We start from the raw sequence: 12,311 nt of genomic DNA on the forward strand, positions 1-12,311 counted from the left end.
GAATGGCCTGATTCGTGAGGGCTTGCCTTGAAATGTCCCAAGAGACAGGACAGGTCAAAAAAATTTCTGGGGGTGGCGTTAGGAAGTCCAATTGTAACCCTGACCTAATAGTGCTGAGCACCCAGGCATCCGTCGTTGACTCCTCCCATTTGGAGGCAAAGAAGGCTAGGTGACCTCCGATGGGTGGGGAGAACGAGGGATTACTTAGAGCGACAGAAGGAACAACCCCCTCCCTCCCAAAAGGGCCGTTTACCAGCAGAAGGTTGTTGCCTGCCAGATGCTTCTGCACGTTGGTCTTGGCGTTGGGAGTACGGCCTCTGAGAGCGAGGGAAGCAGGAGGAGGTCTCCGCTCGATAAGGAGCTGGGCGATAGTCGGCTTTCTTCCCAGAGGAAGAGAGAATTTTATGTTTATCTCTGGTTTCGATGAGATAAGGTTCCAGAGCATCGCCAAAAAGTTTGTCGCCTACGAAGGGAACTGAAGCCAACTTCCATTTTCGGCGTGACTCCGCCTGCCAATTTCAGAGCCATAAAAGTCTTCTTGCTGCTACTGAAGATGCTATGGCCCTAGATGCAAATTTGGCGGAATTGAGAGTGGCATCTGCAGTGAATTCTGCCACTGCGATAATCCTATTAAGGTCTTGGTGAGACCAAAGGTCAGAAGCAGGCAATCTATTCTGGAGTTGGTGCAGCCACCGTATGGATGCCCTTGTGTAAAAAGATGCTGCTGTTGAAGCCCGAACAGCCCATGCAGCGGCCTGGTGATTGCGCTTGAGGGTCTGTTCGGAACATTTTTCATCCAGTTTCAGGATATCTTCTGGCTCAGTAGGAGTGCCAGAAGATGAGAACGAGGCCACAACCGGAATGCCAACAGAAGGCACTGCCAGGACATTGTCCAGAGCTGCGCTGACGTTGTAGAAACACTTATCCAGAGAAGATAGGTGAGGACCTGCCAAAGGGGAAGCGCACTGTTCCTTGACCATGTCCAGGAACAACGTGGGAGAAGGCAAACTTCTGCATGCACTACAGGCTTGGAGAAGAGTGAGTCTCCTTGGCCAGAGGGATCTCCTTGTGGCTCAGGAGCCACTTCCTCTGGCGACAGCTTGGCAGTGACCAAGGCCTTGCTGAGGAATGGCCTGAAGAGAGTAGGTTTGAAGACCAATGCAGAGGATGTCTGCTCAGGGCGAGAATCTTCTTCCTCTGAAAGATTTTGGTCATAAATCTCACCCTCTTCATGCTCTGAATGAGAGGAGTAACTGTGTTCAGATGGTGAAGCCCCTCCTTCCTCATCAACCTCCTCCCATTCTGGTAGAGAAGAATGGACCCTGAGGTCCTGGGACCTGTGAAATTCAGGGTGAAGAGGCAAGAAACTTATAGATTGAGAAGGGAGACCCCTTTCCAGAGGTCAAAGAATTTGCTTGAAGCCTTCAGCCAATTCCAGCCTAATGGTCAATGAGACAACATCTTGGATATCCCCTGGCCTATGTTCAAAGGTAGAGGCAGAAGGCTGAAGGCCCGCTGCTGTGGGAGTGAAAGTGGTTTCAGGCCTAGATTGAGAAGAGGCTCGAGGTCTGGAGGAAGGGGGGGCATAGGGCCCAGAAGCCTGTTGGAAATAGGGCCCAGATCTGCTGAGATCCTGAGGATCTGATTGTTCTGCAAAGGCCCCAGGAGACCAGGATGGGGGATGAAAAGGCTCATATATAACAGGTATCACCTGAAGCTTGTTGCAGTTGTCCTCTCATCTGCTGAATTGTTCTGTTAAACTGCCTCTCTAGGGCTGCATGTCTCCGCTTCTCTGCCCTCAACTCAGCGTGAATTGCCTTCTTAGGGGCTAGAGCCTTAGCTCTGGTTTTAGCAGCCACCTCCCTCTGGACTGATTGGGTGCACTGCCTACGTCTTTTTCTCTTATTGGGCTTAAGAGACTGATCCACTGGGGGGGAAAGCTCTGCCTGAGCCTTATCCTGATCCATTTGTAGAAGGAAAGCTCTTGCGTTGGGAAGAAGCTGTTTAGAAATTTAGAATAAGACCTTTAGGGTATAAAATGGCCCCAGGCTTACAAATTGGCCGCTCACCTCATGGTGGAAGGCTTCAATCCAAGATGGCCACTGACTAGAGAAACCGGGCTCCGAGATCGAAGAATCACTCCTTAGGCTATAAAGAGCCCTGAGCGAAGTCAGCAGAAGGAAGCACAGCCGTCGGCCACACAATAAGCTGGCTGGCGCTGTTATCGGTTTGCCGATTGTTTTTACGATCGCTCAAACTCCAGGCATGGGGGGAGGTCTCAAGACGCTGCCCAGCTTGCCTGCACAGCGCTCCCAATGTTGCAGGAGAGGGAGCCCTGCTCTCCTGGAAGAGCAGCTGCCCAGATCCCTGGGAGCTGCTTGTAGCAAAGAAAAAGTCCTGAAGATCGTTGTTTATTGCTATCTATCGGAACACTTTCAGAGACACAGCTACTGACTGAAAGAAGCTGAGTCAAAAGCTGGGGTCTCTTCTGGGGGCTGGCTTTTATATCTTAGTACAGACTCAGCTAAATGACGTCATGGGAAGGAGTCAACCCATCCTGGGCTCTCAATGCAGCATGGAAGAGAATAGCCCACATACAGAAGTTTCCAACTTATCCCCCTTTACCACAAAATCCAAACTTTTTTTTTTTCAAAAAACTGGATAAAATCAATATTATGTTAAATATAATGGTATTTCATACATAAAGTTGGATGTTCCTGAAACCAGAGTTTAGAAGGAGTTTAGTTGTCTAAAGAATAGGTATCAGATTAAGCCCCTTTTATTCTAAAATCAGATTTTATTCTTCAGAATTATAATACAATTAGCTGTATTTTACTTGTTGCAAATACAAAAACAACATTCCTTCAATGTATTTGGTGGCAGACTGAAGTTATCTCTCAGCTGCAGGAAATCCCAACTTCTAATTATGCAGATAATTAATAGTACCTCTGATCATGCTCACAGCAATTCTACCAATTCATCTTTATACTAATATGAAATTAATAATTCAGAATTATTTTTTCTTGTGTATGTGGATGGTCTCAGAATGTGGTTCATAAATTGCTGCAACTAATTAAATGTACCTCAAAATCCCATTTTAATCTGGTTTTGCAACCAGTTAATCTAAACAGAAACACTGTTATACAATGCACCTCTAAATCTTTCAGCATTTCACATCCACACAAAGCCTGTGATTGAAACTCTTTCAATGAGGGGTGTCAAACTCACGTCGTCATGGCAGCGTCATGCGATGTATCAGGACTTTTTTCTTTGCTAAACTGGGGGAGGGAGGGCCAGCACAATACATCCAGCCTGCTGGCCACGAGTTTGACACCCCTGCTCTAAATCCTCCATATCACTGTTAGTAGATGACAGTTCATGGGAAACATAGAGGGAAAAAATAATTTCCTCTCTATCCCACTGATAGTTCATTGGACTTTACCCACATTTGTTTGTGGATTTTGAAGTAGATCTTAGAAGTCAGACACCCTCTTTAGAATTACATATCTAATGTTCTAAACACTTTAAAGCATGGGAGAAGTTTCTATATATAATTGAGAGCTACTTACCTGCACCAAATTCCATCCTATTAAGGATTCAGCAATGATGGATGTTACAGTTGTACATACGCCACCAAAAACCATTAGATGTGTAGGTCCATATTTTATTGCATCATAGAAGGCTTTAAGACCCTTTGCATTGTCACACTAGGAAAAACAAATAAAGAAAATCATATGTAGTTTCATATTAAATGTGCACTTTGATATTTAAGGATTCCCATAATTAATACCATAATTGAAGGAAAGTTGCAAACGGTGACTGTTACACTAGCTAGTTAGTTTTTAATTATCCTAAATGGCAACATCCTGCCCTTCTATATTGTAACACATTTTTTAAAAAAAATCATATGGCATGATACATAAAGAAAATGTCTATCAAAATCTGTGTTCTACTTTTAAATCTAATTTTACACTTTAGCCAAACTTATTATTGCTATTTCATAACAACATTCCTTACCTTATATTCCTGCCACAGATCTACTGTTTTATTACTGGTTAGATATATATATATATATATCAGTATTTATAGATTGTTCTTCAACTTCTTATTTAACTCCACTCCCCCCAAAATATTCAGTAAAGATAGTAAAGCAGTAATAATTTAAAACACCTACATTATGAGAAACACCACCATCTATCATAAGCAAAGCAACATCATGTATATAAAGAAATAATTTTAAGATAAGAGAAAAGATCATGAAAGATACTTGTCACTATCCGATGTATTCAATGAGTTCACCTTTGATAGTGATAGGACATAGGATAGAAGTTTCTGAACTGCCGGAAAAGCTAGTAAAGGAGTAGACAGTCTCTCATTTAGTATGGCCCCAAACATTATTCACAGTAATTAATATCTGAATTGGTCCAAGAAACACAAAACAGATTAAATGGCAACAGTCACATGCCCTGAATAAAGAGGCTCTGTTAACTATGCTCAGAAGGAGCTATAGTGAAAACCAACGATAGACACCATTCGAACCCAAATTCCTTCCAGTATATAGTGACTGCTTTACATCCAGAAATGGTTCTTCATCCCTGTTGTGCAAAGGGGCTTCTTTTACAAGCCATGCTAACCAACTCAGCTAGTACTTTAGAAGAAAATATGAAAATAATAAATAAGTACATACATAATCAGAAATTAAAATATGTTGCTTTTGGAGCTAATAATAGGAAGCTATCCATTGGTGGGAACTTCTGATTTTTCAGTCTCCCACTTCTTAACGGCTATTTGGGTCATTTTTTTCCTCCTCACAAAACGGGTGAGGAATGTTGATTTTTTTTCCCTCTAAAGTTAACCAACTGGCAATGAAAGGGGAACTGACCAATTCAAGTAGATCCTTGGCAGCCATAAAATGTCAGCATAGTTGCAACTGAAAAAGTCTAAGGGCTGGAACATTAGCTGTCGAAGGTTATTGACAGAAGCTACCCAAACTCACTCCTGCTCAGAACCTACACATTGCTGGAGTTAGTAGGAGACCAGCTGAAACTGCAAAACTGATTTTTCAGAAGCATATTAGATAATACTCTTCACTTACTGGCTACCCCCCAGTTTACCTCTCCCTTGTTAGCTGCTATTAACTTCCATTACCAGTATTCCTATGTTAAAATGCCCATGTTTCCTGAAAATAATATATTTAGCTGTTCCTTATAACAAATATTGGTTTCTAATAAGTTATATATACAATCTCAAATGTGTCTTTTCTACAATGGAATTTACAAATAATAGTGATTTTTCTACACAAACATAAGGATTCCAAAGGCATTTATTGAAAACCATGTAGTAGAAAGAAAATGATATTAGGTAAAGCAAATAAATTACCCACTCCTCAAATCCACTTTCCCAGAGGAAACAAACTGTTATCTCAACCGTTAAATATTTATACACAAAAATGTTGATTAGGGCACTAAGAGACGGAAACAACACTAGGAAGCAAAGTTGCCGGGATATAATATGGGAGAAGACAGTAATACGTTAATGGTAATTTTATTCAGAGAACACAGCCTTTGTCTAACTCAGGGGTAGGGAAACTTGGCTCTTTTATCACTTATGGACTTCCAGAATTCCTGAGTGAGCCATAAAAGGTTTCCCATCCCTGGCTACTGGTTTTTCAGTTGTGGGGGAAATCAATTTTAGACTTGAATGGGACTGTTTAATATACAAATATACAAATGTAGGACATGTGTTATATTAAACATATGTCCTACATTTGTATATTAAACAGTCCCATTCAAGTCAAAAATTGATTTCCCCCACAACTGAAAAACCAGTAGGCCAGGGATGGGGAACCTTTTATGGCTCACTCAGGAATTCTGCGAGTTGAAGTCCATAAGTGATAAAAGAGCCAAGTTAACCCTGGTCTAACTCAATGAGCTACTGTCTTTGTAAATGAACCCTCATTATGTCACTATCTTTATTTCATCAATATGAATGTATAATCAAATTATGATGTTCAATCCAATCAATAGTTCTGCTGCAATGATCGTATGATTATTGGAGGTCTAATACAGGGTTACATTTCTGCCCTTTCTAAGTTTGCTTCTACTAACTCTGGAATTGTAAGTAAACAAGATGCCTACTACAAGTGATGCCTGATCTCTGAAACAAACTCGAAAAGGTAACTTATGCTACAAGTTAATATCAGCAGTAAGATAGAGGGAAACACTGAAGCAATAGCAATAGACTTCTATATCACTCATAGTGCCTTATAGCAGTGGTCCCCAACCTTTTTTGTACCAGGGACCAGTTTCAAGCACAAACACTTTTTCAAGGGCCGGGGGAGGGAAGAATCCGAGTTTGGTGATTTGCTTGCAGACGTTTCATTACCTGACTAGGTAACATCTGATGTTGTTACCTAGTCGGGTAATAAAACGTCTGCCAGCAAACCACCAAGTTCAGGGAGCGCCTCGGCCCTGCCTCCCTCAGCCCCATCCCTCAGGTGTCTCCTCCCTCCCTCAGGTGTCTGCCTCGTTCCTCTCTCAGTCGCTCTCGCTGCTCCACCAGCCCAGGAAGAAACTGCTTCAAAGAAGCCGGGGTGGCTTTTCCTGTCGCCGCAGCTCCTCCGAAGCACCCGTTTACCCCACCCGCCCACCGCGCAGTTCAACCCAGTGCTCTGTTCTCCTGCCTGCCTGCCTGCCTTCGTTTCGGAGCAGCTTCGGCTGATAAAAGAGGCGAATAGTTATTATTCTCAGCCGAAGCTGCTCCGAAACGAAGGCAGGCAGGCAGGCAGGCAGAACGGAGCACTGAATTGAAGCGCGCGCGGGTGGGGTGGGGGTAAACGGGCGCTTCGGAGGAGCTGCGGCGACAGGAAAAGCCACCCCGGCTTCTTTGAAGCAGTTTCTTCCTGGGCTGGTGGAGCAGCGAGAGAGCGACTGAGAGAGAACGAAGCGGGAGGAAACCGAAGCTGCTGAGCCAGAGAGCAGGACAGGCTTCGGTTGCTTCCTCCCTCCCCTTCTTTCATTTGTGTCCTTGATCCCCGATCCCAGCAGCATTCACCGAAGGCGAAGAAAGCCGCCATTTTTTTATTTTTTTTTCTTTGCGGCCCGGTACAGAGTGCTCCACGGACCGGTACCGGTCCGCGGCCCGGTGGTTGAGGACCCCTGCCTTATAGCACTCTCGGTTTACAACAATCCAACAATCTGGGTCCTCATTTTACCGACCTTGGAAGGATGGTGAGTCAACCATGAGTTGGTCAGGATCGAGCTCCTGGCTATGAGCAGAATTAGCCTGCAATACTGCATTCTAACTACTGCGCCTCCACAGCTCCTCCTGGTAGCTCTTTTGTAGCAAGAATCAACCATTATCTGTTGACCCATAATCATTTTCTTTTGTGTCATATGGCAACCACCAGCAACCTTTAATTTATTACTCCATTTTGTACTTTTCTGTCTATCTTGTTAATGGGGAATGATGCTTCTAGATATTCAATGGGGAGACCCCAATAGCCTGTGTGAGACCACAGGTTCTATCCCTAGTTTTGCTTTGAGCACTGACCATGGCCAGGGTTCTTCTGAGTCAGAGAATGCTTGCTCCATAGTTGAATGAGCTTCTGTATTTCCAACTAATTTTTGTGGACACATTTCCAAAAAATTGATCCAGTAAATTAAAGGTTCTTTAGATATTTGGGTATCCAGCCATTCTTGCACAGACATCACAATGCAATCCCACTACTGAGTTTCAGCAACATCAGTCCTTTCCTGAACTCATTGCTCCTGGTGAAGGAGACAGTTCCTGCAACACCTCCTGCCTGCCAATACCTCCAGCAGATAATCATACCTGACATACCTGCCAGTCTCCTTGGGCCACTTTCAGAGTAGTTGTTTTAAATTAATAATAATAACAATACTTCTTGCAGAGAACTAACTGGAAATAAGCCACCTAGACAGTACTATTTTATAGAAGATTAAATGGATTACAGCGTAGGTCAAAAATGGCTCAATGTCTTTTTTTTAAAATAATTTTTTAAATTAATTTTCAATAAACAAACATACACAAACAAAACACAAAACATGAAAACATAAAACTTCTTTTTGGAAAGCGGCTTAGTCCCGGGTTACATCTTTGTATACAGACATAAATAAAATTCATGCTCACTTTATATACCATTTCATATTTTATTTACCATTCTACATTTTTTATATAGCTTCTCCCCTCTTTTCACTCTCTTAATTCTATTTTATTTATTTCATCTCAGTTTAAATCATTATGCTTGTATCTTTTGTCTGTTCTATTTCAATTATCTATTATCTTTTCTCATTAACACAAAATTTCTCCTGTAATCACTGATTGAAGTATGACGCCTTTATATCTTTCCCCTAAATTTAACACTTAAAATAATATATAATTTTCATTCTGATTCTGCTTAGTACATTCTAAAGCTATGTACTATATTTTAAAATAGGAAGATAATAAGTTTATAATATAAATAGAACAATAATCCATAGCAAATTAAACTCTATCGTTAAATCTTAAGCATTTTACACATTCCTTTTAATATTTTATCCCATTTTATAATCATATAATATTCCAGTTTTCTAACATTATTTCAAATACAAATACAACAATACAATCTTATGTACTTTTGCAGAATCTCTTTTTTAATTATATTTTTACCCATTATCTCTGAATAAATCCTGTTTCTTTACATCTTGTTTCAAACCTTTGTAACCTCTTTTCCCTTTTTTCCTTCCTTTCTCCTCCAATCTAGCCTTTTTACCTCCTTGTCTCTTGATCTCCACCTTCTTAATCTCCACCCTCTTCTGTATTCCTCTTTTCTGATGCTTTCTGACATTGTATCGATTTTTCACCTTATTTTTCCCTTTTTTGGTTGTTTTTTTAAGTCTTAAATTCTCCATTTTCTTTCCTCTCTTTCCCTTTTCTTCCCCAGCTAGAGTTGCTTGTTCATTAAAGATGGCTTCTTCTTCATCCCAATCTTCTTGTAGTTCTTGTAGTTTCTGATAGGTAGAAATCGCCATTTCTAAGAAATGAAAAACAGATCCAGAAGAGCCCTTCCCTTCTTGTTCCTCTTCTTTTAGCTTTTTAAATTCCATTTTCAGTTCATCAACAAGTAATGCCATTGTGAAAAAAATTTTTAAACAACCCAAATGTTTTTAGTCTTTCAAATAATACTTTCCAAAGGTCCCAAAGTCACCAAGCAATCCAAATACACACAGTCTGTTTCATTTAGCACTTTCTTCTTTTTATACTTTCTCTTCTTGGGGTTACAGTTCAGTTGCAAAGTTCCAAAATATATATTTTAGAAGTCTTGTTACAATTTAACTCTAGTCTTATAAGTTTCAAGCAGCCTCCTCCAGCAAAATCTTAATATTAATTCTTTTCCTCTCCCTTCCCACTTATAGCAAAAAAAGTGTTTTTTTTTCCAATGTTCAGAAATCTTTAATGTCCCCTTGGCTTTAATTTTCAAATTTAATTACCTGCTGATGCCAAAACGGGTTTTTCCAATTTCCATCTGCTATCACCGTAAGGAAGGAGAGTGAGAAAAAACAAACTTTCCCTTTTAACTTTCATCCGCCGCTTTTTCCGATCTTCTCTGGGAACAATGTATCTTTAATGAAGTTTAAATTCCAGGGTATTTAAATGTTACTTATTATCCCGGTCAGCCAAAAACTTTCACTTCTCAAGCTTCCTCCTGCACATTCTTATCCGGATGAAAGCTTCTTTGTGGTGGCCATTGCTGACCGCCGCTCCACCGCTTTTGGAAAAGGGAGTTAAGCCAGCTGAGGAGGGGGGATTGCGATTCCCCCGAACCCCTGCCGGATCTCCCCTGTCTTCAGTTACCTCTACAGGGTAACTATTAGCCCCCAAATCCAGCTGGATCGGGGGCACTCCAGCAGCGAGCGCAGCAGAAACCGCGCATGATCGCGGATTCCTGCCACCGCCAAAGCCTTGCAAACTGGAAGTCCAAAAATGGCTCAATGTCTTTTCATTCAACAAAACTTTCCAGGACTGTGTGCTTTCATTACTGTTGTCCTTTTGCATGCTTATCCAAATATTCAAGAAGGATTTTCTACTGCAGTCCCTGTTTCTTAGATTCATATAGGATATAATAAGGGTAGGGAAGGGAAGGATATAATAATTTGGAGCACAACTTTTCTTAAATTAGTTCAGTCATTTGCCATTCACAATTAACTACTGCAGTGACGTTAAAATGCTACTTTCTGATCACACCCTAGGCAAAAATAGGCTCTTTTTGCTAAAACCTAAGTTGACAACTACCATCTCTCCAGGAACCTATTTCAGAAAAAAATGGAATCACCTCTTAGAATCTAATACTGCCATAGTTCCTGCCCAAAATGATTGAGGTAAATTAAAAACACATCAGAGACCACCCTGAAGGTTGGTTTGCTTGCCTTTGTGTTGCACTACATTCCTATTCAGGAGTGAATCTGAATGCCTTTGCTGATTGCTCATTAACTGTTGGGATTATTTTTAGGGGTTTCCACCTGAAATCAGCAAAAGGCTTATCAATGCAATCTTATATTGGAAAAGATATGACCTAGTTATTTTAGTGAAACTACTATTCAAATACAGGACACACTTCAGTTGGAGAAAGAAACAATTGCCCAGATGTTCCACTCTGCTCTTAACCATCTGCTAGTTCTACAAATCTAACAGTTGCAACTCGACATCACAGCTTTCACAGCTAATGTGACTCCCTGGTATCTTTGCATCATCAACTCCTCCATACCATCTGATGCTCTCCAAAGGTGTATTTCTAATTCATCACAGAAAACAAAAGATGCCATAGAAAAATAATTGCTCTGACTGAAATGTTTAATCAGTGCTCCTACCCACGATGCTAAGAAATCTATAAGAGTCATGCAACACCAAGATTCTCACAACAGTCATCAGCTGAAATTGAAGATAATTAGAATTCTATTAACTAACAAAGTGGTCCTACAAATCCCATACATTAAACAAATTGGGGTATCCTGTGGTATTTATTTATCCAATTATTGTCTCTTTGTATTAACATCTTTATATTTTATAACTTTATTTCCTCCTATCTGTCTTGTTCTAAAATTATACTATTTTATTTTATTTCATTTCATTTTATCAATGAATTACTACTATAATTCACAATTTTTTGTAAGGATAGTTGGCTTCTGTTTTAACTGGCAACTAATGTGCATTTTTTCCTATAAGTCATTCTTGTCATTCTGTTTCTCTCTCTATGCCTGGGCAAAATATTTATTTGTTAATAGACATTGGTACAACCTAATCTACTTTGCACATTTCTTCTTTGCTCAGTGTTGTTGCTGTGGCCCACCAGCTGCCAGCTCTGCTTGGATGAGGAGGAGGTTGGGGAGGAACTTGGGCCAGTTCTGGAGTCTGGGGAAGGCTCTGATGGATGCTCTGTGTCAGACGCAGAGATACAGTCAAGGACGTCCAACATTTCCCAGCCACCAGAGAGGCTGCTGCCTTTGGAAGCTGATGAGGAGGAAGAACAGCTGGGGCCCGTTTCAGATAGCTGTTAGGAGAGGGAAATAATGGAGGTCAAGGAGTTGACTTGGGAAGCAAAGCACATGTGGATGCTGAATGGCCCCTCCTGGCTGGGGAATAAATAGAAGGAAAGGGGAGTGGTTGTTGTAGGAGACAACAGTTCATCTTTCTGAAGATTTTGCTCATTGTGTTTAGTGCCACAGAAACTGCTTGCCAGAACTTAATTTACAGCCTTTCGGCTGGGAGCTCAGGGCTTAGCAATTATCACAAGGGACTGATAAGGTCTGTTGCTGCCATTAACTCTTTGAAGACTATTGCCTGGAATTTTCAGTGGGTGAATGCAATTCATTCACAAGAGATAAATAAAGAGGAGTTTTTCGTGACAAGGAGTCTGTTTCTTGCTTCTGCTGGGTTAGAACAGTTGTCACCTATGGGAATTCTTTTTTTTTTTTTTTTTGAAAATTTTTATTGATTTTTAAAAACAAACAAAACATAAAACATAAAAACACAAAACATCTTTTTTGAAAGCAGCATAATCCCGGGTTACATCTCTTCGTACAGACACAAATTCAAGTTCATGCTCATTTTTATATTCCATTCCATATCTTATTACTATTCTACATTTTCTATATAGCTTCTCCCCTCTTTTAACTTTCTTAATTTTATTTTATTTATTTCATCTCAATTCAAATCATTATACTTATATTCTTTGTCTGTCCTGTTTCAACTGTCTACTATCTTTTCTCATTAAACAAAATTTCTCCTGTAATCACTGATTGGAGTATGACGCC

General features: G+C 40.7%; 1 protein-coding gene across 1 annotated transcript in view; it reads right to left on the minus strand.

The window, feature by feature from the left end:
- GABBR2 (gamma-aminobutyric acid type B receptor subunit 2) overlaps positions 1–12,311 on the minus strand; it is a 354,273-nt gene that overhangs the window by 314,646 nt on the left and 27,316 nt on the right. The window contains exon 2 of the mRNA XM_087961130.1: positions 3,570–3,707. Within this exon, the coding sequence (XP_087817256.1) occupies positions 3,570–3,707 (138 nt within the window). The remainder of the gene's footprint in view (positions 1–3,569; positions 3,708–12,311) is intronic.

Source organism: Notechis scutatus, chromosome 3 (genome assembly GCF_049901735.1).
Source record: "Notechis scutatus isolate UNSWTSFEM ecotype Mainland chromosome 3, rNotScu1.2, whole genome shotgun sequence".
In the NCBI taxonomy this organism is placed as follows: Eukaryota; Metazoa; Chordata; class Lepidosauria; order Squamata; family Elapidae; genus Notechis; species Notechis scutatus.